The sequence below is a fragment of the Chiloscyllium punctatum genome, chromosome 2 (assembly GCF_047496795.1).
Source record: "Chiloscyllium punctatum isolate Juve2018m chromosome 2, sChiPun1.3, whole genome shotgun sequence".
Taxonomy (NCBI): Eukaryota; Metazoa; Chordata; class Chondrichthyes; order Orectolobiformes; family Hemiscylliidae; genus Chiloscyllium; species Chiloscyllium punctatum.
Genome location: NC_092740.1, coordinates 145,654,958 through 145,682,171, shown reverse-complemented (window position 1 = coordinate 145,682,171; position 27,214 = coordinate 145,654,958). Strand labels below are relative to the sequence as shown.

The following is a 27,214-nucleotide window of genomic DNA, read 5'->3' as shown; positions in this document are numbered from 1 at the left end:
GCCTGACCTGCTGCACTTTTACAGCAACACATTTTCAGCTCTGATCTCCAGCATCTGCAGTCATCACTTTCTCCTTTTACGTTTACCACAACTGAAAAATACCACTTTAAAGTTAAGATTTATGCTAACTTTTAAGTAAGCATTCAATTCTCCTGGACCCATTCCAAAGTAATTCTTAGCCCCTGAGAATTTATTTTCATTCTTTTCCTTTCACAGCCCGGTAACCTTTAATCATAAGCTTTCACAATGAGTGTTTTCCAGGATATTATCTTCTTAACTCAAAAATCTTCCATTCTCATTGATTTTAATCCTTAAAAATTTGGTCTTTTTGTCTAGAATACCATAATATGTTGGAGTAGAATTGGGCCATTTGGCCCATTGAGTTTGTTCAGCCATTCAATCATGCCTGATATGTTTCTCAGCTCCATTCTCCTGCCTTCTCCCCATATGTTTCGATCCCCTTATAGTTAAGAATCTATCTATCTCATTCTTAAATACACTCAATGACTTGGCCTCCTCAGCCTCCAAATGCAAACTCTCATCCCCATACCTGCATAATGACCCATTGAGATGGTACTTAGCCCAAAGCAGAAGAGGTCAATGACAAGCATCCAGCCCAGTAGATTTCTCTGTATGAGTTAGTGGAGTTTGAGTAGGGTGGCCTTCCCTCCTTAATGCCCCATCATGGCTCATCAGCAGGACCCAAACAAGCAACATCCTTTTTCTGATCTTCATGAGAACCCTGGTTTGCATGCTATTCCAGATCCAGTGCTGTAATCTCCTAATGGGCCTTGCTGCAGTTTCAGTTCGTGCCTCCACTCCATGCTGGAGAACGGTCAGCCTACATTTCACTGGCACCTCTCTGATGTGGGACTTTGCGTTGTTGAGGGAGTCATTCAGTTGTCAATTTGCTGTTTAAGTGTTGCAAAGCAGCTGTCTCCACCCACCCCAACCTTGAATTTTTAATTGGGGTGTAGAGACTATGGCACTCCATTAAATCCAGCTTTAGAACTCACATGCCCAGAACAGAAGTCTGAAACAGGTCATGAATTCATAACCTCCCAACTCTCAGGCAGAAATTTTGCCACTAAGCCAAGTCTTTTGCAACTTTCCTTAGAAGTTTGAAATTTAATAATAGACGCTATAATATAGAATGAAATTCTATCCAGTATAAGATGAAAACTTTTTAATTCTAACCAAGTTGGCTTGGTTTCATTTTAAGATTATTCTCCTAATACAGGACCCAACTTGAAAGTTATCAGCACCATGTCTGTGGGGTTCGATCATCTTTCTCTCGAAGAAATTAAGAAAAGGTAAAATATTAAAAATAAAATGTCAGTGTTATTCATTTTGTACAACACAACAAAACTTAACTTAACTTTTTATGCAGAATATAGTATCTAAGAAACTATAGTGTAATGTACAATATTATTGTCTGAAGATAATTTTCCTTATTTAGAAGTATCTACATTCTTGACAAGTGTATAATTTTGAACTGAGTAACACAGTGGATTGTAACAAGTCTTTCATCTCTGAGACTTGGATTCAATGACAGGAGGAGGAGACTATTTAACTACTTACACCTTTTCCATCACTTATTAAGGTCACAGCTAGTTGGAGTCTTACTGAGTGTAAGTACTGCCATTGTGCTGTCAGGAAGGGAGTTACCAGGAGTGGTGAAGGAATGGTGATATAGTTCCGAGTCAGGACTTGGAGGAGAACTTGCAGCTGATTTGTTCCCATTTTCCTTCTAGATGATAGAGGCAATAAGCTTGGAAGTTGTTATCGAAGGAACTGCATGCATCTTATGAATTATACATACTGCTTTATTCAGTGTTGAAAGGAATGAATGCTGAGGTAGTGGATGGGGTGCCAGTCAAACAGGCTGCCTTATCCTGAACGGGGTCAAGCTTTTTGAATGCGTTAGATTTGTACTCATCCAGACAGGTATTCCATCACAATCCTGGCTCATGCCTTGTATGGCAGATTGGTATTGGGGAGTCAAGAGGTGAGTTACTTCCTACAAAATTCCTCATCTGATACCTGCTCTTGTAATCATAGCATTTATGTGGCTATTTCAGTTTCTGGTGAATGGCAACTCCCAGAGTGGTGATGGTGGAAGATCCAGTAGTGGTAGTACCACTATCAAGGGAAGATTCTCTGTTGTTGGAGATATTCATTATTTGGCACTGATATGTTGTGAATGTTACTTGCCCCTTATCAGTAAATCATCTTGCTACACATGGACACAGGCTGTTTCAGTACACAAGGAGGTGCAAAGGATGTTGAATATTTGGCAATAAATAATAAACATTCCCATTTCTAGCCATTATGATAGAAGAAGGTGTTTGTTGAAGCAGCTGCAGATGGCTGAGCCTAAGACAGTTCCCTGAGGAACTCCTTTATTTTAGATTTGCCTTCAAACAGCAGAGAACAAAGAACAGTACAGCACTGGGATAGGCCCTTTGTTTAAGAAAGGCGACAGGAATAATCTGGGAAATTACAGATCGGTGGACCTTATGTCTGTGGCAGAGAAATTATTGGAGAAGATTCTTAGGGATAGGATTTGGTAAAATATGGGCTTATTAGTGATAGGCAGCATGGCTTTGAGTGGGGAAGATCATGCCTCACATAATTGATTGAGTTTTTTGAGGAAGTGATAAAAATGAGGGCAGGGCAGAAAATGTTTTCATTGTGGACTATAGAAAGGCCTTTGGCAAGGTCTCTCATATCGGGCTGATATAAAAGGTGAAGTCACATGGAATCTGCAGTGAGCTGGTAAGATGGATACAGAACTGGCTTAATTACAAAAGACAGACAGTGCATGGAAGGGTAATTTTCTGACTGGAGATATGTGACCAGTGGTGTTCTACAGGGTTAATGCAGGGACACCCCTGTTGTTTGTAATATAAGTAAATGATTTGGAGACAATGTTGGCAGCCTGATTAGTAAGTTTGACAAAAGCACAAAGATTGCAGGAGCTGCAGATAGTGAGGAGGACTGCAAGAGGATACAGCAGGATCCTTGGGCAGAGAAATGGCAAATGGAGTTTGAATTGGACAAATGCGAGATGTGCATTTTGAAAGATCTAATACCAAGCAAATGGAGGAATCTTCAGTGGCATCAACATACAACAGGATCAAGGTGTATGGTTCCACAGTTCCCTAAAAGTAGCAATACAAGTGGATAAGGTGGTCAAGAAGACACATCGAGTGATAGAGATGTACAGCACAAATGCAGACTCTTTGGTCCAACTCGTCCATGCTGACTAGATATCCTAAATTAATCTAGACCCATTTGCCAGCATTTGGCCATTATCTCTCTAAACTCTTCCTATTCATATACCCATCCAGAGGTCTTTTAAATGTTGTAATCCTACCAGCCTTCAGCACCTTCTCTGGCAGCTCATTCCATACGTGCACCATCCTCTTGAAAAAGTCATCCCTTAGGTCCATTTTAAATGTCTTCTCATATTAAACCTATGGACTTCAGTCAGGCGTTTGACAAGGTTCCTCATGATAGACCAGTTAACAAGGTTAGATCTCATGGAATACAGGGAGAACTAGCCATTTGGACATAGAACTGGCTCAAAGGTAGAAGACAGAGGGTGGTGGTGGAGGGTTGCTTTTCTGACTGGAGGCCTGTTACCAGTGGTGTGCCACAAGGATCGGTGTTGTGTCCACTGCTTTTCATCATTTATATAAATGATTTGGATGTGAACATAGGAGGTATAGTTGACACCAAAATTGGAGTGGTAATGGACAGCAGTAGGTTACCCCAGTACAACAGGATCTTCATCAGCTGGGACAATGGGCTGAGGAGTGACAGATGAAGTTTAATTTAGATAAATGTGAGCTGTGGCATTTTGGAAAAGCAAATCAGTATAGAACTTATACACTTAATGGTAAGGTCCTAGGGAGTGTTGCTGAACAGACACCTTCAAGTGCAGGTTTATAGTTCATTGAAAGTGGAGTCATAGTTAAATAGGATAGTGAAGAAGGTATTTCTTTCTTTTATTGGTCAGAACACTGAGTATGTGAGTTGGAAAGTCATATTATGGTTGTACAGGACATTATATGGCACTTTTGGAATATTGCATGCAATTCTGGTCTCCTTCCTATCGGAAGGATGTTGTGAAACTTGAAAGGGCTCAGAAAATATTTCTGAGGATGTTGCTAAGGTTGGAGGATTTGAGCTACAGGGAGAGGCTGAACAGGCTGGGGCTGTTTTCCCTGGAGCGTTGAAGGCTGAGGGTGACCTTATAGAGGTTGATAAAATCATGAGGTTGATAAAATCATGGATAGGATAAATAGACAAAGTCACTTCCCTGGGGTGGGGGAGTCCAGAACTGGAGACCATAGGTTTAGGATGAGAGGGGAAAGATATAAAAGGGATCTAAGGGGCAACTTTTTTATGCACAGGGTGGTGCATGTATGGAATGAGCTGCCAGAGGAAGTGGTGGAGGCTGGTACAATTACAACATTTAAAAGGCATCTGGATGGGTATATGAATAGGAAGGGTTTAGAGGGTTATGGTCCGGGTGCTGGCAAATGGGACTAGATTGTTAGGATATCTGGTCGGCATGGACGAGTTGGACCAAAGGCTCTCCTCCATGTCATATGACTCTGACTCCATGACTGTATAACTGCGGATGCTGGAAATCAGAAACAAAAACAGAAATTGCTGGAAAACACAGGAGTCTGACAGCATCTGTGGAGAGAGAGAAAGCAGAATTAACATTTCAGGTCCAGTGACCCTTCTTCAGAACACTCACAGACTCTGACTCACGGCCACTGGGTTTTTGAATCACAAACTTGTTCCTCACATAAGTCTGTTTGTCATGTTCCTGTTTCTTCCTAGCAACCCCACATCCCTTGACTCTTTGATTTATCCTGACATCACTGTGCATTCAATGAGATTAAAAGTTTTGGGTTTGCCTTTCTTCGTCTGTCTCAAGTAATGTTTGCTTGAAAACTTGGTGTAGCAGAAGTGTTATTCACCGCTGAGTAACAGGGTCTGTTTGATGTAATATGAACTTCAAAACAGTCTGAGAATAATGAACAAAGGATATTTCCTACTGTACTAATTGTTTGGTCTCTGGTTTCTAAGTGTGCGACAAAAATTTAAATTTGTAAAATAGAATTCAACACAAGTTTGAATTTTATGCAGTGACATGAACATTGAGCCTGTTGCAAAGTAGAATATTAATTTCCATATTTCCTGTGTTTGAAGGGGAATTCGAGTGGGCTATACTCCTGATGTCCTGACCAATGCCTCCGCTGAACTCACTGTCGCCTTGCTCCTGGCAACATCTCGTCGACTGATGGAGGCAGTAGCTGAAGCCAAAAAGTAAACTGACTTTTGTTTTGTTGTCTGAAATTTTCTGAATTGGAGCACTTAATATTCAAAGCAAAAGTGATCATATTTAGTCTTGTGCAGTTACTGTGTCAATTGTAAATATGATAACCTGTGTCCATTTCGGAAAAGGGATTTGCTTTGTCCTTCCATATATTATAGTTCGTAGAGGCAAAGGCAAAAATTTATTTTCAATATTTGCTTTTCCTATTTTTGTCATGCAGAAGGCTTGATTGTACTGACTTGTTACCATTGTATGAACTGTAGAAATGCAATTATTTTGAAGTCTGTTTATTCTGTTAGTTTTCAAGTCTTGTTAAAGCAAAATCTCGTTTGGATATATAAGATTAATACTGCACCCTGCTACGATCCCAGTTGATGGTAAAACTGGACAAGTGAAATCCCAAAATGAAACCTAGCTTGATAGACTATAAGTTTTAGTTTTCATTTTGTTTACCATGAGGGTCAATTCTGAAATTATTTGCAAGAGGCTGCCAATATACTTTCAAAAGAAGAACATAAAAGTTTAGAACACAAAGAAAAACACCAACTATAATACACTAGACAAGAACTATTGGAACAATCTCCTCATAAATATCAGAAAGAACAATTAATCTTTTACCCAGATAATACTTTAACAGACACTCATCCTCAATGAAGAGTCAGTCCTATTGCCATTCTAAAGCTTCTTGCTCAAATAGTATGGCTGTAATTAACATGAGGTGTTCTGCCTGTCTGGAAATATTTCTAGAGGAGAGCAAAAACAATCTTTAAAAATTCTACTTGCTTTCTTTGTTTCAGCTCTTTGCTGGACTTACTGTTCTGTATGTCCTGATTACTAAACCAACAAAAGTAATGCCTGTTGACTTGGCTCCACCATAAACTGTATTTGAAGGATATATGATAAAAAACACTGAGGCACTGAGCTGTACACAACCACTATTGTGTGGAAATTTGAACTAGCTGAGTCCCTATTTAGACTCTGCTAAATTAGATATCGCAGAGTGAAGCAGGAGTCAGGGCTGTTCCAATTGGACCAAAAGTACATTGATCCAGATCCAGCAGGAGTGCTCCTCTACAATGCCTCCTTACACATGATAGGGCCTCCAGGTGTACTTCACCTTTGAACCACTGACAATGTGGCAAGCATCTGTTATTCTGGAAAAAGGCCACTTGACCCAAAATGTTAACTCTGATCTTTCTCCACAGATGCTGCCAGACCTGCTGATATTTTCCAGCAATTTCTGTTTTTGTTTCTGATTTCCAACAGCTGCAGATCTTTCGGTTTTTTACCTGGTATTAGCAGATCCATTGATGTAAATGTGATTGGGACCCAATCCCACACTGACCTCAGGCCTACCTGTAGAGGCATGTGGATTAAAAGCAGACTCTAATCACTTTCTAGCCCTATGTATTTTAACAGCTCAAAGTTTATATGTCATGCTCCAATAACTGAATTCTTTCTACTTCCAGTGGTGGCTGGGGCACGTGGAAACCCATGTGGCTTTGTGGTTATGGACTGTCAGACAGCACTGTGGGCATCGTTGGACTGGGAAGAATAGGTGAGTCATTGATCACAAGATAATTATGGACAAATAAAGATAATTTGGCCCACCTTAAATTGAATTTCACAGAAAGCAAAAGAAAATCCACAGGATTAATGTTCCTTCACATTTGCATTTGTTGGGTGCAGAATGGTGTTGCTGGGAGGATGGACACAAGTCTCTTCCCGGTCCCCAGTCTAAATGGATCATACAGAGAGGAACAATTGAGTCTTAAGCCCAACAAAGAATAATAATTATGTAAGAATAACCAATTTAGACTGAAAATTCAATCGGAAGTTGGAAAACAAGTAATTTTCAAGAAAAATCTTTGTTAATAAAGGTACTTGCATTTCTCCTTCACTATACACAGACTCATTGGAAGGTCTCATTTAAAAACATAAAACTCCAGGAGGGATTTCAGTGTGAAGACTAAATTCCTCTCAAACTCCAGAACATCTTGTCTACATTTTACTGAAATACTTGCAGATTTAGATAAATGTAATAACCATGTTGATTGTTAGATCTGAATGCTGTATTTATTTGTACCCCAATCACTGATACTGGAAAGAACTTGATGCAGCTGTGCTGAGACTGGACTGTAACATATTTCTGGTATATTTTCTAATCCTGATGCTTTTAAGAATGGAAGGGACCTCACTTGAGCTGTGCACTTTAAGGGGCATTCCAAAACCACTGAATAATTTTGGCATCTGAAAAGTGCATGCACACTTCTGATAGGAAGTGTACCAGACATCATTTTGGCAAAGGGGTTTGGGCATGCACATCAAATTATCACTGACAGCTTATAGATCAGGCAGGTTAATATGTCAGGCAATCTGCAATACTGAATCACTGCTCACTTCCATGCTCTGGTAACGCAGTATCTTTAACTTCCACAGCTGACGCCCCGAGGTTGAATGAGATGAAGGATCCCTTACCCTTATGAGTGCTAGTTACAAACTAGCAGCTGAATTATTTCTCTTTGGCTCCTGGCACCATTCAACCCAGTTTTGAAGCTTTCTTATACTGTACTTGACTAAGGTTTGAGTAGTCTACATCAAGAGATCTGGCTGATACTAAAATGCTTCTCTATTTGTTTAAAAATTTAAACTAAAACTAGTTGCTTCCTGACAAGGGCTTCATCTATGAATTAAATATGACTACTAGAATGAAGAGAGGCCAAGTAAAACAGGACAAGTTGCTAAAAAAGGAAGGAGGAGAAAGCAGGAAGCCATATCCACTCAAGGTCTTGAGGGATTAATTACCTTAGCTGCACTTCAGTAAGGCTTGATATTTGAGATGTCTTTGGTTCAACTTTCAAAATGCATAGGGACAGCCGGCAAATTAGGCAGGGAAAATTGCCAAATTGTCTCGGAAGGATGGATCACAGTGACAACCAAACAGAAAAGAGTCTTGCCCAATTCAGAAACTGAAAAAGTTTGAAAGGAGATGCTACACCAATCAAAAGTTGCTTCTCCCTTGCATTTGCTGCTGATGGGAGTGAAACAGTCTCTGTTAGAGAAGGTGGGTAGCCGCGATAAACAAGGCTCAGTGAGGCCAGGGTGGAGCAGGTTGGCTGGGCAAAGCCAAGGCCAGTGACTCTGCTGCCAGAGTGTCCAGAGAAACTGCTGGGTGAGGCCACTGCAGGAGCAGACAGTTTTCCAAGTGGGTTCAGAGATGGGAGGCTCACAAGAACGGATAGGGAGAAATTAGTGGCTACAAAGGGGAGAGAAGGGCAGACACCCTTGGGAACAAAGGGAAAATGTGGCCAGAAACTAGTGGCTGTTAAAATCTCGAAGTGTCATGTAATTATCTCCTTGCAATTTAATGAGTTTTATTATGAAATTGATTACCTCTTTATCTGTTTACTGGGTGTGGATTAGGAGCAAGGGAAAGAAAGGGAATGCATTTTCATTTTGAAGACGACCATCCACTATCTCCACCTGCCTAAACCTGCCTTACTATCTTACTAGGTAAAAACAATGACTGCAGATGCTGAAAACCAAATACTGGATTAGTGGTGCTGGAAGAGCACAGCAGTTCAGGCAGCATCCAACGAGCAGCGAAATCGACGTTTCGGGCAAAAGCCCTTCATCAGGAATATTCCTGATGAAGGGCTTTTGCCTGAAACGTCGATTTCGCTGCTCGTTGGATGCTGCCTGAACTGCTGTGCTCTTCCAGCATCACTAATCCAATATTTACTATCTTACTATATCTGCATTATCACTTATCATACTCAGGAAAGTGATGGCCTAGTGGCAATGTCACTCAACTATTAATCCAAAGAGCCAGGTAATTGGGAACCTGGGTTTGAATCCCACCTTGGCAGAAAGTGGAATTTAAATTAAGTTTTAAAAAATCTGGCATTAAGGTCCTAAGAATGACCATCTGGTTCTCTAATGCCATTTAGGGAAAAAAACTGCCATCCTTACCTGGTCTGGCTTATATGAGACTCCAGACCCACAGCAAAATGTGGTTGACTCTTAATTGCCCTGTGGGTAATTAGGGATGGGCAATAAATTCTGGCCTAACCAGCAATGCCCTCATCCATGAAGGAATTAAAAAGTAGTATCTGTGTGGGGCTGTTATATCTTAAAGCAGACATGTGATATACCTTTTGAGAACATGCTCGCCATTGTCATTTCCATACCATGGCACGTGACCGAATGGTATAATGCTAGCAATGTCCATTTATTGAACTTAGACCTCTTGCAGCATGACACGTTGAGGGCAGTGCACTACAGCACATTGAATTGCTTAGTTTCAGCCCAGACATGCAAATGCTTGTGATTGTAATGTTCATATCTAAATACCAAGAGCTGTATTAAACATTCACTGAATTATCCAAGTCTGCACGACCCATATTTCATTAGTGTTAAATATCGCAGCAGATATCACTTCATACCACCCCCATGTCCAGGTTTTGTACCAATATCTTCAAGACTGAATTGGGGCACAGTCAGCCCAAAAAGCATCCATACCACTCAAAGTGACAGAATGTGTTCTAGATAATCCACATGAGTCAGCTCTAATCACAGTTTGTTAATCTGCGTACTGTTTACTCGCAGCCTCATAACTTAGGCATTTTAGCTCTGTGTCAATTTGCTCTTCAACAGATTTCACAGGAAAACCATGCACAATTGAAGATCTATTCAAGGATTCAGTGGTTGAGTTGGGTAGGTCATCTGGAGATGTGCAGAGCACGAATGCTGTTGGTAGGGAGGTAGTAATTGACCATCTGGTTGTGAAGGGATGACCCTTTAGAACTGAGATGAGGAGGAATTTCTTCAGCTAGAGGATGGTTAATCTGTGGGACCATTGCTGCAGCAGGCTGTGGAGGCCAAATCATTGAGTGTATTTAAGACAGAGATAGATAGCTCTTGATTAATCAGGGACTCAAGGGTTACCAAGAGAAGGCAGGGGAATGGGGTTGAGAAACATATCGGGTCATGATCAAATGGTGGAACAGATTCAATGGGCAGAATGGCTTAATTTTGCTTTTATATCTTATGTTCTTACGGTTAAGGCCCCATTTGGGACTACATACTATCATGAGAGAAATTTTTGGGAAGGACTTTCTGTGCTTTAACTTACTTTGTACTCCAGCAGTCTCCAATCAGATCTGAAGAGAAGAAAGGGAGAGACGGTTAGGATATCAGGTTGGCATGGACAAGTTTGACCAAAGGGTCTGTTTCCATGCTGTACACCTCTATGACTCTATAACTGAATAGACTGAAGCTGTTTTCCAGAGTTGGAAGATTTGAGCAATAGGAAGAGGCTGAATAGGCTGGGGCCGCTTTCCATAGGGCATCTGAGGCTGAAGGATGACCTTATTGGAAGCTTACAAAATCATGAGGGGCATTGATAGGGTGAATGGCCAAGGCCTTTTCCCAGTGTAGTGGAGTCTAAAACTAGAGAGCATAGGTTTAAGGTGAGAGGGAAAGGTTTAAAAGGTACCCAAGGGGCAACTTTTTCACGCAGAGAGTGATGCAAGTATGGAATGAACTGCCAGAGGAAGTGGTGCAGGCTGGTACAATTACAACATTTAAAGGCATATGGATGGATGTATGAATAGGAAGGGTTTAGAGTGATATGGGCCAAATACTGACAAAAGGGACTAGATTAATTTAGGATATCTGGTTGGCATGGACGAATTGGATCAAAGTGTCTGTCTCCATGCTATACAGCTCTGTGATTATGACTCCAAAACTCACAACTGGACAATCTTCACATGGGTCCCTGGTCCTGACAAAATTTAATTTGACACATCGTACTTGGTCAATGACTACTTAAGTCCACAACAAACAGCCAAGCTACATGTCAATCAAGATGGCCTATGCAGTGGATTAGTTAGACTGGACATTGACCATTCAGATTGACAGGTTACTTGCTAATAGGCTCATCATCTTCCCTCGGGATATAGGCCATGATTATTAGTGCCATCTTTCCACAGCTGTCTAAGCACTGCTTTGAATAGTGGTATCTCGAGCCACAATGAACTACAATGGAAGTAGTGATATTAGTCATCATATGTTGCATTACATTGGATGCTGTAGGTATATTGCTGGAGACGACCACCCAGTCTGTAAATGCAAATGGAATGCAAATTCTGTGCAAAACCCTGTGTGAAATTGGTGATCAATACTTCCATATTCCTTGACATTATGTACAGACTTTGAAGTACAACAAGCAGTTGGTTATATACCCATTGAGCTTCTTCAAAGTTCTCATCTGACTCCATTACAGCAGAACCAGTGTTCAATCTCATACTCTTGTGAACTGATGTCTCTGCACTCATATTAATTTCTACAAACGTAAACCCAGTGTCACACTGTGTGCAGATCCCTGCTTCTCCAGCTTTTATAATGTATGTAATGCCATCTCTGAGTGGGTGGACTGAATTTAAAAGTGAGTCATTGGTATTTCTTCATCCTTTCTGCCCTTTTCCTTTTCCACCTCTAACTGGGAAATTTTTAGTTCTTGGGTATCTGGAATGAAAAGGGCTCAAGCATTGAGGTGAGAGAAGAGAGGAAAGTAATGAGGGCATGCTTCATCATCTGCCACTTGTGAATCAGTACAGATTGTGGGGTAAAAGATTAGGTGTAGATATCATCAATGATTTCAGCCCTACTGGTTACATCAGGGTTAAAACACACTGGCATACTCCTCCAGTTCTTTCCTACTGCCATCTTCTCCTGCAAAAAGAGGGAATTATAACCGTGAGGGTCCTGCAGTTTGTTAGGGTGATGAAGCCATCACAGTTAAATAGCTACCTGTTTGTATGAGCTGTGAACCATAAGTGTAAGCCATGCACCAGTGATAAATGTGTTGGGGTGAGGTAAAGAATTGAGTATTAAAGCTGAGTACTGATTGATAAAGATTATTGGATGGATAATGGAAGAGAGTAATTCAAGATGTGAATTTGGTCAGTGATGCAGTTGCATTGTCATTTGAATGTGAATTCACTCATCTTGATAAGTCATCAAAAATCATGAGACTTATTTCTGCACTGCATGCTTGTGGAGCACCACTCCTGGCACAGTCGCCCACTAATTCTCTCACTGCATCCTGAGCATATATATATGAGAGAATCTCCGACAGATACAAGATGTCTCTCCTTCTTTCCACTTCTTGAACAAAGACCTACAGTGCGTCGTCAGAAATTCTCAGCAAGTTCTCTCTCACTTGTTCAGCCATTGTTCAAAAAATCATCACAGTCTAGATGCATTTTTGAAAGAACTCCTACCACTTACAGTCATAGAGATGTACAGCCTGGAAACAGACCCTTCGGTCCAACTCGTCCATGCCGACCAGATATCCTAACCTAATCTAGTCCCATTTGCCAGCACTTGCCCCATAACCCTCTAAATCCTTCCTATTCAACCTAAACAGATGCTTTTTAAATGCTGCAATTGTATCAGCCTCCACCACTTCCTCTGGCAGCTTATTCCACACATGCACCAACCTCTGCATGAAAAAGTTGCCCCTTAGGTCCCTTTTATATCTTTCCCCTCTCACCCTAAACCTATGCCCTCTAGTTCTGGACTCCCTCACCCCAGGGAAAAGACTTTGTCTATTTATCCTATCCATGCCCCTCATGATTTTATAAACTTCCATAAGGCCATCCCTCAGCATCTGATGCTCCAGGGAAAACAGCTCCAGCCTATTCAGCCTCTCCCTATGGCTCAAATCCTCCAACCTTGGCAACATCCTTGTAAATCTTGCAAACACAGTGCACTTGTCTTTTAGTAATGCTAACCAATTGTGATAGCAAGGCTCCTCACTGATATGTGTCCCCAAAAAACATTGTTAATAATACTAGTTGCCCACTGTAATGATTTAAAACATCAAGCAGTGTCAAATAACATACTGACTACAATACAATGAATGCCCTTCCAATCAACAATACCCATCTCACAACCAAACAGCCTCCATGGTCTCCTGCACAGATTTTCTGCAGTCAAAATTATTTGTGGATTTGGTGTAATTAATATAAAATCTAAAAAGGATATGCTCTCTCACACGTCCAGTGGGGTTGTTACTTGCGTAATTTCAAAGTACTGAAATAAACGTGGAAGTTCTGACTAGGAATTGATGATGAGTTATTGCATTTGGTCAGGATGGGTCAATGGTTATCCAAGATCTTTATCCTCATTGTACCCGAAGATGTCACACTTTCTTGGTTCTCCATGTGTGCAATCCCTCAGGAGGTCAGACCATATTTGAAAGAATTTTAATGTCTGGATGGGTTGACACTTATTTTGTCTCTCCAAAGGTTTTGCTGTTGCACAACGTTTGAAGCCATTTGGTGTGAAGAAATTCCTGTATACGGATTATGAGCCAAAGCCGGAGGCTGCTGCAGAGATACAGGCTGAGTATGGTGAGGGGCCCGTGACAACTGGCTATTCAGCCTTTAATAACTGGCAAAACGTTTGAGGGTATCAGTGATAATTTGAGAATGTATTTGTCACATTACGGTGATTGTGAAGCTGCTGGGTTAATATAAAAATCCAACTGATTCAGTCATTCCCTTTAGGCTGGGAAGTTGGCTGTCCTTACTGTGTGTCCCCAGTTAAATGTCAATGTGCTCCAGAAGACATCTCATCCTTTAAAGAGAATGCAATTTAGAAAGCAGATCCCACTCTCCAAAGTATCACTAAGCCTGGAGAATAAACGCTGACCTTCTGGGGAGACAAATATCCTGAAAATGATTTTGTTTTTGAAAAAGCTTCACTAAAGTTTCAAGCCTTTTTTTTGTATAAGCAATAGAAAAACCATGTATACGTACACAGTGAAAATGTCATTGCTAGCACGTGTTCCTCAGATGGCAGCCACCAATTTAATATGAGAATGAAAGTCAGCCACTGATTTGCAGCCTGAAAACTATGAACAGTCAAAGACACTGTTTGATTGACCTCACTTGCTTAGAAGTAGCTCCATTTAATTGGCTCCTCTGTTGAAAGGCTAGATTCACATCTATAAGTCACAATTGTATTCCACGTTGCAGGCTAACTGAAGCACTGTCACTGTGTTTAATAATGTCTGCAAAAGATTGATTATGGAACAATCATAGAACTGTCGAAGAGGACAAATCAGAGGACTTCATTTGTCCTATAGTGCTAGATTTAGTGCTCATAGTGGGGACTTGCCCAAAAGGAAAGGGGTTTGCACAATTCTGCTTCAGCAATCAGTGAGACCTGGAATGCATCTTGTCAGCAACAGCCAATTAGTTCTCAACAAAGCCCTGTTAAGGATGGCTGCCTACGCCCAATAGTGGGGGGAGTCACCTCTGTGGACCATGGTGCTCAAATGTGGTGTACAAATATGTAGCATTTCCCCACACCCCAAACCCCCATTGGCCAACTGGGTGATACTCTATGTCGTGAAGTGTCCCCCCAAGTGCTGATAAAATGCCAGGAGATGCCCTTTATTGGGAAGAGTTTTTTTTCATTCTTCAGGTATTTATCCAACTGCACTTTGAAGGCTACTATTGAATATATATCCCTTAACCAATCAGGCAGGACAAAAGAAACCCTCAATTCATAATTTTTCTTGTCCTCATGTCACATCTGGTTTATTTGCTGCAATTGTATCAGCCTCCACCACTTCCTCAATGAGCTTAAATCAGTGCCCTCTGGCTCTTGGCCCTTTAACTATTGGAAATTTTATCTTTAGTTCCTCTGCCTAAACACATGATGATTTTAAACATTGCTCTTAAAAGAAGAATGTACTGAGATATGTAAGATTTGTCACCACACTGCAGGAAAGATGTTATTACATCGGAGGGCATACAGTAGAGACGCACCAGGATATTGCCTGAAATGGAGCAATTTAGCTATGAAAGACACTGGATAAGCTTGGATTGTTTTCTTCAGAGCAGAGATGGTGGGGTGGGAGTAACTTGATTGAGATGTATAAGTGAAATAATTGCATGAAGGCCAGGTCCCGTCACCAAGTCAACCTTTGTTTACTAGAACACAGTACACTGGCTGTGACCAGCCAGCTTAGAGTCAGTCCTCAACTGAGGAGATTCTAATCTCCTGGTTATATTGGCCAGAAAAGACTTACCTGATTCCTGGGCCAATCAAGAATCTGTAGTCAATGAGGTCCACCTGATCCCAATCACTACAATCCCTGCTCCCCCACATCTGGGGATGTTAGACTGGTCTTTCTCGTGCAGCTTCTCTTGCGATGTTATTGACCCAGGTCTGGTTCCTCTGACTCAGATGCAGATACAGGTGATGTGTACTGGACCATGACCAGTCTCTTGCATCCAGAACATCTCGGGAGAGTTTCTTCCTCTACTTTCGGTGGCAATGGCTGCATCCATTGCAGACTCTGAGGTTTGTTCGACCCTAGATAGAGGGGGAGTACCTGCAGCTTATGCCAGGCCTTCTGGCTGTTCTGAGATGTCAGGTGTGTTTTGCTCCTGCTGTGTTTGCGAGATAACAGCTTTCAGATGATCCACATGTTTGTTCAGGACTGTATCACCAACCCAAACTTTGTAAGTCAAGGGACCTGACATCTCATCAACCTCACCTCGTACCCATACAGGGCTATTTCCATGGTTCCGGCATCAAACTAAATCCCTGAATTAAATTGTCTCTCTCACTTAGAGGAGACATTTGGCCAGCATTAATGTTCCTGCTGCCGTTTCACCCCATCCAGGTGTGGAAATATCTGGTGTAATCTGGTGTGGAGTCTTCTCCACATCACAGACTCTGCTGAATCTATCCCTGTTGTTGTTTGTGGGTGGTTCTATAATCGAACAGGAATTGGGACAGTTTGGTATTAAGTGACACTGTAGGCTGCTTTTTTAAGCCTGCCTTCAACATTTGGACCGCCCTTTCTGTGAGACCATTGGACGACGAATGATATGGAGTTGTCCTGATGTGCCAAATGCCATTGGACTTCAGGAAATAATCAAATTCCCTGCTGATAAATGCCATCCCTATTTTCCGTGATCAATACTTCTGGGATTTGGTGTGTCACGAGCAACACTCGCAGCTTCTCAATCATCAGCCCTGAGTTTGCTGAATGAGCTTTGTACACGTCCAACTACATTGAATGGGCACCCACAATGACCAGGAACAATGAGTTCATGAAAGGACCAGCATAGTTGACATGCAACTGAGCCCAGGGTTTACCTGGCCATTCCCACCAATGTGGGGGCACTGCAGGTGGCACTTTTTCTCCTTGTTGGCATGCTGGGCACTGTCCCAGCAACGCGGCTGTGCCGTCATCCAACCCTGGCCACCATTCTTCTTGCCAGCATTTTCAACTTGGAAACCCTGAATGAGTGGAGTTTGGCCAGTACCTGGCTGAGGTTTTGCGCAAGCTTAAAGGTTGGAGTCCCAAGCGAATCTTGTTAAAGACAAATTCTGCAACCACAGATACAGCTGCACTAGTATCTACCTCCATGGTAACTGAGTGACCATTAAACCAAACTTTAATCTTAATTGGTTCCAATGTGGGTGTCACTAGGCAATTTAAGTGTTCCAACCCACATGTAAGGGAACTTGCCAAGGTGTGCACTCTCCTGGGTACCAACCTACAAGTTTTCCTACACAAGTCAGGCCTTGTAGGACCCCTTTGCTATGTCGAGTCTGCATACTGGCAGCAACTAAAATGGCTCGAAAGCCCACATCCTGAAGAATTGTTTAGCCACTTGGCCAAGGCTTAGCTGTGTTGTGGGATTCATTCGTGGGTTGGCCTAGGGTACCTCTATGTGAGGCTCTGTGATTGCCTACACTCAAGTGGTGTTCCCCAAGCTCAATTGGACAGTTCCAAGTGTCCACTTCTATTGGGATGCCCTGTAGTTCCCATGCTCCACTTGCCACATTTTGTAATGATAAACAACTGCAGTGCTTGTTTGGAGTCCATTTGGGGTTCAGCTAGTAAGTGCTTGTGCATGGTTACATCATTAATCCCACATGCCAAGCAGTCTCTCAGCATCTCATTCAGGGTTAACCCAAAATCACATGCCTCTGTCAGTTATTGTACACTGTTCCCCTGGTTCTCTAACAGCCAGATAAAATCAATAGCATCACAGGAGGTTATTCCTTAACCAATTTCATCAATTCTTGGAATGTTTTAGTGTCTGGTGCCTCTGGGAAAGTTAAGCCCCTTATTACCAAAAATGCTGCAGGTCCAAATGCTTTTCATTTGCCCAGAAATAAATATTGCATTCTTTCCATATACTGGGCCCAGTCTTCAACAGCAGGGTCAAATGAGCCAAGCTTCCCAAATAGAGGCATGATACAAGAAATACTTAACACAATTCCAAGCTGACTGTTGTGAGCAAATGTTTTTCAGGCACGTCGTGTTTTCTCCTGTCACTACTGAAATAGCTGCACAGAGGTTGGGTCCCGTCACCAATTCACCCTCTATTTACTACTGCACTTGATGTAGCCAGGGTGCTTGGAGACACTCCTCAATTGAGGAGATTCTAATCTCCTAGTTTTTTTAAATATTTTTTTCATATAAATCTCCACACTACCATCTAACAGCAGTTATGCTTATTTTTCTCCTGGTTATATTAGTCAGCCAAGGCTTTCCTGATTGGCCCAGGTTAACAATCCCAGTCAAGAGCCTCATAGTTAATGAGGTCCACCTGGTCCCAATCACTACAATAAAGTTATAAAGCGCATGGAGCGGGGTGGATAGAATGTGACTGTTTCCTTTAGTTGAACAGTCAGTAACAAGAGGGCAAATGTTTTAGGTGAAAGGCAGGAAAATTGGAGGACATTTGAGGAAAAGGTTTTCACTGAAGGCTGTGGGAATCTGGAATGTCCCTTGTGGGAGGACAGTTGGTGGGAAACATCACCACCTTTAAAAAGTACCTCAATGAGGACTTGTAATATCAAGTGGGACGATTGTGGATTCAGAGTAGTTTTGTTGATGCAGACCTGATGGGCTGTAAAGTCTCTTCTGGACTGTATGATTCTATGATATGTAACAATAACTACCCCAGTTTTTCCAATATATGCACATAGCTGCAATTCCTCTTGCTTGAATCATTCCAGTAACCCTCTTCTATAACCTCTTAAAAAACTTGTAGGATATGTTAACACATCCTAAGAATCTATCACATTGTGAATTGAATATTAGTTCAATACTATAGAATACAGAGGAACCTCGATTATCTATTTCGTTCTGATAATCGATTATTCAGTTAATTGATTGAATGCCTTGCCTCTGGGGCTTGGAGTTTTCAGATAAGTCCCCTCCACGTTCAGGAGACAAGGTCGCAGCACACCGCACGTGAGCCCACGTCTTCCAGTCCATCCGACACCGCCCCCCTTCCCCCTCCCCTCCCCCCGCCCTAACACCGACCCTGCCAGCACCCCCCAACCCTGTTCAACACCGCCCCCACCCTCCAACACCGCCCCCTTTCCCTCACCCCTCTCCCGCCCCAACCCCGACCAACACCGCCTCCTCACCTCCCACCTCCTCCTGCCCCAAACCCGACCAACACTGCTTCCCCACCCCCCTCCTCCCCCCCCCATCCCGTCTAACACCTATATAAATGTGATCTTACAAATTTGTCAATTTATTTAATATTGTAATTAATACTGCATAAAAATTGTAATTATTACAGATGGCATAGGCTTACAGAGAACCGATAAATTCCTCTGTAATCCTAAAGATTACTCTTGGAGAACAGGAGAAAGCAATTTCCTCTTGATTCGCTCACTTTGCAGTAAAACTTCACTTAATAAAAAGAAAACTGCTCACATTAGTAAATGTGTTTCTAGAGAAACATTACAGAAGAAGCCCCTGAGAAATCCTTCATATTAACTTCCCCTCTATAATAGTATGTGAGATTGATGACTTATATGTGCAATGTGGCATTATTCTTTAATTTACCAGCATAAACAATATTGTTCTGTGTTGATAATTTATAATAATTTTTCTGTAAAAATAGCAGATTGAAGAGATTAAATGGCATGCTGCTGACAACATGTTACGAGTTCATCTCCCTTACATGTCACTTGAACAGTCATCGATCCTCTCCACTAAAAATTGTGTGGGTTAATCAGGATAAATGACTTCAAGGGTTGGATTAAACAACAATGAGAAAGGCACAAGATATTTGATAAGGATATTCAATCCAATTTATTTCATCTACCCATAGCAACTCTGTACTCGCCCAATGCTACTTCTTTTGAACATTTCTTTCCTGTGTTTGGCTTTCATCTCCACTCCTACTTTAAGCTTTTAAGTGTCTCCTTTTATGGACATAGGAATTGAACACAGCTAACTAGAAACTTGCAATTTTTAAAATATAATTATTTTTGGAATGTTAGCATTAACACCAGCATTTATTTGTTGTCTGTAGATTTCATTGAGAAGATGCTGTACCTTCACTACAGGGTGAAGATTTTCCTACAGTACTATTAAGTATTAGTTACAGGATTTTAACCTAACAATGCAACACTCAGTTGACTGGAAGTAGGCTATCAGCATAATATGTAATTGATTTTGCTTTTCATGGACTCTGAATACCTGGAATTTCTCCATAAAGATGTACTGGCGCAGTAAACTATTTTTGCACTGTAGATTTCTCACAGGGCAATTTTAGTCAGAATAAATAGGTTGGGACCCTTTTCAAATGCTTGTTGTTAAGTTTCAAAGATGAGCCAACCCAAGCAACACTTTATCGCTTGTACTGGTTAATTTCGTGTAGTTTTGGAAAACTCCATCATTGAATGAGGTGCAATATGGAGAATGGAAACCACAGAAAAGAAGCATGAATTAGCATCATCTGGTTTAAGATTCATGCAGTGACATTTTCAGGAAGATATGTTAATCAATTAAATACTAAATTATGAACAAAACCCTGTTCAGACAATGACACAAGAGTCTAGATTAGAGTGGTGCTGGAAAAGCATAGCAGTTCAGGCAGTATCCGAGGAGCAGTAAAATCAACGTTTTGGGCAAAAGCCCTTCATCAGGAATACGTCAATTTTACTGCTCCTCGGATGCTGCCTGAACTGCTTTTCCAGCACCACTCTAATCTAGACTCTGGTTTCCATCATCTGCAGTCATTGTTTTTACCTAGACAATGACACAACCCTAGGCTTAAAGACTCAGTAAGGTGTTTGACAAGGCTCTCCATGGGAGAGTGGTTAGCAAGGTTAGATCTCATGGAATACAGGGAGAACTAGCCATTTGGATACAGAACTGGCTCAAAGGTAGAAAACAGAAGGTGGTGGTGGAGGGTTGTTTTTCAGACTCGAGGCCTGTGACCAGCGGAGTGCCACAAGGATTGGTGCTGGGTCCACTACTTTTCACCATTTATATGAATGATTTGGATGTGAGCATAAGAGGTATAGATAGTAAGTTTACAGATGACACCAAAATTGGAGGTGTAGTGGACAGCAAAGAAGGTTACCTCAGATTACAATGGGATCTTGATCAGATGGGCCAATGGGCTGAGAAGTGGCAGATGGAATTTAGTTTAGATAAACGCAAGGTACTACATTTTGGGAAAGCAAATCTTAGCAGGACTTATACACTTAATGGTAAGGGCCTAGGGAGTGTTGCTAAACAAAGAAACCTTGGAGTGCAGGTTCATAGATAGGATAGTGAAGAAAGCATTTGGTATGCTTTCCTTTATTGGTCAGAGTATTGTGTACAGGAGTTGGGAGGTCATGTTGCAGCAGTACAGGACATTGGTTAGGCTACTGTTGGAATATTCTGTGCAATTCTGGTGTCCGATGTTTTGAAACTTAAAAGGGTTCAGAAAGGATTCACAAGGATGTTGCCAGGGTTGGAGGATTTGAACTATAGGGAGAGGTTGAATATGTTGGGGCTATTTTCCCTAGAGTATTGGAAGCTGAGGGGGTGACCTTATAGAGGTTTAAAAAATCATGAGGGGCATGGATAGGATAAATAGACAAAGTCTTTTCCCTGGGGTGGGGGAGTCCAGAACTAGAGGCCATAGGTTTAGGGTGAGAGAGGTAAGATATAAAAGATATAAAAGGGGCAACCTTTTCACACGGAGGGTGGTACGTGCATGGAATGAGCTGCCAGCGGAAGTGGTGGAAGCTAGTACAATTGCAACATTTAAAAGGCATCTGGATGTGTATATGAATAGGAAGGGCAGGGTTTTGGCAAGTGGGACTAAGATTGGGTTGGGATATCTGGTCGGCATGGACGAGTTGGACTGAAGGGTCTGTTTCCGTGCTGTACATCACAATGACTCTATGAATAAGTGAAAAATCCTTCATTCCAATAATCAGGAAGGTGTTAACAAAGTTAATTTGTTTCAGGATAATAGAAATACTGATGTTGAATCTTCCATTGCAGTGTCCTTGGATAAACTGGCAGAGCAATCAGATTTTGTGACAATACATTGTACCTTGACTCCTGAGACAGTTGGTTTGTGCAACAAAGAGTTTTTCTCAAAAATGAAAAGGACGGCCATATTTATCAATGTGAGCAGGTGAGACATGAACATAGTGGTTTACTGAGGTATTTTTGATAAGATTTTGTTTTTAGTTAGTGTATTAGCTGAGATTTTACCTCTGTGCACACTTTTTAAAAAGTTCTATATTTATTGTTGTTCACTTCAGTGTTTTACAAATTAGAAATGGCTAAGCAACACTCCCTATGAATGGAGGTTCTCAAACAGGATATTGTTATGACCGACAAGGATGGTGTGCTGTAAATTGAGCCCTGCAATTCCTGGAGTCATACCAAATATTACGTTTTTTTAAGATGCAATTTAATGATACAGATGTTATACTGAAATTATGCACATGTTTCCAGTAAAATCTATACATTCCTAAAAGCTTCATGATTTCTCATTTAGTTTTAGAAATAGGGAATTCTATTAAACCCTTTATTTTCACTGTCCTTAGCAAGACTTCTCTTTGTCCAACCACATATCCCAAGTAGGTAACTCTTGGTTTCACAAATTCGCTTTATGTTAAGTTTATTACTAAACCAGCAAACTGTAATTGCTTAAGTAGTTCTTCAGCTTGTTTTACATGCTTTTCTCAAGTATTATTATAAACTGCAAAATCATCTAAATCATTATGCAGTTACAAACTCCAGCTATGACAATTCATAAGCCTCTGGAATGTAACTGGGATGTTCCTTAACCTGAATGGCATCACCCATTTGGTATAATTCATTTGGTGTAACAAAAATGGAAACTTCTTTCACCCTTGATGTTACTGGCACTTGCCAATGCCCCTTCAAAAGATCAATCTTAGAAAGAAATGAGGCACTGCCAATGTTATGAATTCAATCTTCCCATCATGGAATTGAGTATAAATCTGTCTTCATGACCCCATTCACCTTTCTATAATCTATACAATGGTGAAATCCAGCTGGTTTGAGGTTCAAACAAACAGTTCACTAGCATGTACTGAATTTCTGTTTACACTTGAGCTTGTTTTTTCTGAGCTTATCCAATTAGGATGTTGTTTTATTGATCCTGACTCTACTATGTCCACATCATGTCTTGCTAATGTGTAGTGCATCCAGGTATACCTCTCGATTACCTCATGCTTTCTCAGTAAGTCTTACAATAGTCTCCTATTGTCCTTGCTCTAACTATGAGAACACTATCTAATTGTTCCAGTATTTTTGTGTTAGCTTATTGAATTATTGAAAGTTTACTTTGAGAACTGTCTACCTGTCATTCTACCTCATTTTCATTATCTCCATCATTTTTCACTATTCTTATGTTCTGACACACTTGCTCTCCTTTATCCTCATTCCTAGGATGATAGGGGAGGCGATGGTCTAGTAGTATTATCGCTGGACTATTTACCCAGAGACCCAGGTAATGTTCTAGGTACCTGGCTTCGAATCTTGCCTCATTAGATGGTGGAACTTGAATTCAATAAATATCTGGAATAAATTGTCTGTCAATTGTCGGGAAAACCCACCTGGTTCCCGAATGTCCTTTAGGGAAGTAAACTGCCATCCTTACCTGGTCTGGCCTACATGTGACTCCAGACTCCACAGCAATATGGTTGACTCTTAACTGCCCTCTGGGCAATAAACGCTGCCTGCCCAGCAACGTCTTCATCCCAAAAATGAATTTAAAAATCCTTTATAGCATGTCTTACGTGACATTCTTACCGATTCTTCTTCCTACAATCAGGACTATTTATAAGTCACTTTAGTAAACCTTCTAATTACTCTATACGGACCACTGAATTTTACTTCCAAAGGTTCACTTTGTAAAGGTATCGGTACCAATTTTTAATCTCCCACCTGAAACATTCAGGTTGCTGAATGTTTTCCTGCCCATTCTTTGTTTCTCACCTGTGAAATGTTCCTGTACTAGCTTACTAGTGAGTCTTTCTAGAAACATGGACACCAAGGACTTCTCTCTTTCATTTAAGAACTTCTCCCTAATCAATTTTTATAGACCTCTAATCTCATGACCATAAACCAATTCAATTGGATTAAATCATACAGGTTCATCTGGGCAATCTCTGGTAGCAAATATTAAAAATTCTAATTCTTTGTCCCAATCCTATGGGTTTGTGTGACATTATGACTGAATTATGTCTTTGAGAGTCTGATGGTACCTCTCCAAATCTCCCTGTGTTTGCAGATGAGATGCAGTGACTTCAACTGAATTATACTCAAATTACTAATGATTTCCTGGAAAACTTTAGAGATGAAGTTAGAACCCTGATCAGACAGTATCTCAATTGGTAGTCTGTAAAAAGTAATAAACTTACTAACTTTTCCACTGACAAGAATAGAAATTGCTGGAAAAGCTCAGTTCCCTCAGCCTTTCCTCATAAGACATTCTTTCCATATCAGGCAACATCCTAGTAAATCTCCTCTGATCCCTTTCCAAAGCTTCCACATCCTTCCTATAATGCTCCAGGTGCGACCTTACCAGTGTCTTGTACAGCTGAAGCATGACCTTGTGGCTCCAAAACTCAGTCCCCCTGCCAATAAATGCCAACACACCATTTACTTTCTTAACAACTCTATCAACCTGGGTGACAACTTTCAGGGATTTATACACCTGGACACCGAGATCTCTGTGTTCATCTACACTGCCAAGAATTTTGCCATTAGCCCAGATAAATGCGAGGTGCTGCATTTTGGGAAAGCAAATCTTAATGGTAAGGTCCTAGGGAGTGTTGCTGAACAAAGACACCTTGGAGTGCAAGTTCATAGCTCCTTGAAAGTGGAGTCGCAGGTAGATAGGATAGTGAAGAAGGTGTTTGGTATGCTTTCTTTTATTGGTCAGAGTATTGAATACAGGAGTTGGGAGATCATGTTGCAGCTGTATAGGACATTGGTTAGGCCACTGTTGAAATATTGCGTGCAATTCTGGTCTCCTTCCTATCGGAAAGATGTTGTGAAACTTGAAAGGGTTTAGAAAAGATTTACAAGGATGTTGCCAGGTTTGGAGGATTTGAGCTACAGGGAGAGGCTGAACAGGCTGGGGAGTTTTCCCTGGAGTATCGGAGGCTGAGGGGTGACCTTATAGAGGTTGACAAAATTATGAGGGGCATGGATAGGGTAAATAGACAAAGTCTTTTCCCTGGGGTGGGGGAGTCCAGAACTAGAGGGCATAGGTTTAGGGTGAGAGGGGAAAGATATAAAAGAGACCTAAGCGGCAACTTTTTCACGCAGAGGGTGGTACGTGTATGGAATGAGCTGCCAGAGGAGGTGGAGGCGGCTGGTACAATTGCAACATTTAAGAGGCATTTGGATGGGTATATGAATAGGAAGGGTTTGGAGGGATATGGGCCGGGTGCTCGTAGGCGGGACTAGATTGGGTTGGGATATCTGGTCGGCATGGACGGGTTGGACCGAAGGGTCTGTTTCCATGCTGTACATCTCTCTGACTCCTCTGCATTCCTATTATTTCTTCTGAAGTAAGCTCCATTTGTGACTTTACAGCCCAGCTCTGCATCTTATTTATGTCCCTTTGTAATCCATAACATCCTTCGGCACTATCTACAACTGAGCTGACCTTAGTGGCATCTGCAAATTTACTAACCCATCCTTCTATGCCCACCTCCAGATCATTTATGAAAATGACAAACAGCACTGGCCCCAAAACTGATCCTTGCGGCACACCACTTGTAACTAAGCTCCAGGATAAACACTTCCCACCAACCACCACCCTCTGTCCTCTTTCAGCTAGCCAATTTCCTATCCAACTCGCTAAATCACCTTCAATCCCAAAACTTCTTATTTTGGGCAACCCTCTTCGGAGGGCTGGTGTGGATTCAGTGGGCTGAAGGGCCTGCTTCTGCACTGTAGGGATTCTATAATTCTGTAACCCTAGCACAGACATTACCACTCTACCTGAATTAAATGGTGATGAATAATGGTCTGCACCCACCACCAAAGAGCAGCAGCGGGTCCTGAGACATGTCAGGAGGGAGCTTGCTGGAGAGTGAGGCCTTCTTCCAATTCTGAACAAGACAGAACTGAGGGGACTATCTGTGAAAAGGAAACCAGCAGTTATACCTGGCTTTGGAGAACCTGCCATGAAGCTTCAGCAATGCAGCTAGAAGTATGAGGAACCCTCTGCTTCAAGCTAGAGTGATCTTATCTCTCAGAGCTTGGATGGGATTGTTGTGTGGGGCAGTAGGTAACCCTGAACCAGAAAACTCAGGATTTGACATTGAGGAAGGCACATTCACAACGAGGCCAAAAAGGTGATTATCACCTTTTAAATCTATTCAACAAATGCTCATGGCAGACAGTAAGAGTGGGGGAGACTTTCACATCCTGTGTGTGGAGCTTGGGAAAACGTCTAAGATCTTCTGAACTTTAAGTCTCTTGTTTTCTTCCACAGAGGAGCTGTAGTGAACCAGGATGATCTTTATCAAGCTCTCTCCACTGGTCAGATTGCTGCAGCAGGATTAGATGTCACGGTTCCTGAGCCATTACCCACCAACCATCCTCTATTTACCCTTAAAAATTGTGGTAAGTTACAATATTGGGAATAGCTTGCTGTCCTTTAATGTCTCCAATAATTTAGACTTTGCTATTTTGTAAAATGAAGTAAATGTGATCACTTACAATCCAATTTGTTCAGCTCTCTGATGTTCACTTTATAAATTGCTTGAGGTGAGCCATGGTCCATATCTAAAAAATGGTTTATCTTACATTGTACTTCCAGTTATTCTGCCACATATTGCAAGTGCCACCCTCGCCACTCGCACTACCATGGCTGTGCTGGCTGCCAATAATCTCCTGGCTGGCCTCAAAGGTGAACCGATGCCAAAGGAGCTGACCCTGTGAGGTTGGAGGTTGTGCCCTAGCTGTGAGGGGACTTCTGTTGTAGAGCTTGTGTCCTGAAACGTTATGCAATGCTAATTAGTTATAGGTTTATAAAAGTGGAATGTCTTGTTTAACTATTCTGAAGAAATGAACCTTGCAACTAATAAAGTTGAAACTGCTCATAAATGTGAAAGTGAGTCATTTATAGAACATAGAACATTGCAATGCAGTACAGCCCCCTTCAGCCCTTGATATTGTGCTTACCTGTGAAACCAATCTAAAACCCATCTAACTTACACTATTCCATTATCATCCATATGTTTATCCAATGACCATTTAAATGCCCTCAATGTTGACGAGTCTACTACTGTTGCAGGCTGAACATTCCATGCCCTTACTATTCTCTGAGTAAAGAACTTACCTTTAACATCTGTCCTATATCTATCACCCCTCAATTTAAAGCTATGTCCCTCATGCTAGCCATCACCATCCAAGGAAAAAAGGCTCTCAGTTTGCACCCTATCTAATCCTCTGATCATCTTGTATGCCTCTATTTAGTCACCTCTCAACCTTCTTCTCTCTAA

General features: G+C 41.4%; 1 protein-coding gene across 1 annotated transcript in view; it reads left to right on the top strand.

Annotated features, from left to right (window-relative positions):
• LOC140493568 (glyoxylate reductase/hydroxypyruvate reductase-like) overlaps positions 1-26,816 on the top strand; it is a 36,076-nt gene extending 9,260 nt beyond the window's left edge. The window contains exons 3-9 of the mRNA XM_072592143.1: positions 1,241-1,313; positions 5,233-5,349; positions 6,829-6,917; positions 13,675-13,779; positions 21,714-21,849; positions 26,203-26,333; positions 26,530-26,816. Coding sequence (XP_072448244.1) covers positions 1,241-1,313; positions 5,233-5,349; positions 6,829-6,917; positions 13,675-13,779; positions 21,714-21,849; positions 26,203-26,333; positions 26,530-26,651 — 773 coding nt within the window. The 3' untranslated portion in view covers positions 26,652-26,816. The remainder of the gene's footprint in view (positions 1-1,240; positions 1,314-5,232; positions 5,350-6,828; positions 6,918-13,674; positions 13,780-21,713; positions 21,850-26,202; positions 26,334-26,529) is intronic.
• The last annotated feature ends 398 nt before the right edge of the window (positions 26,817-27,214 follow it).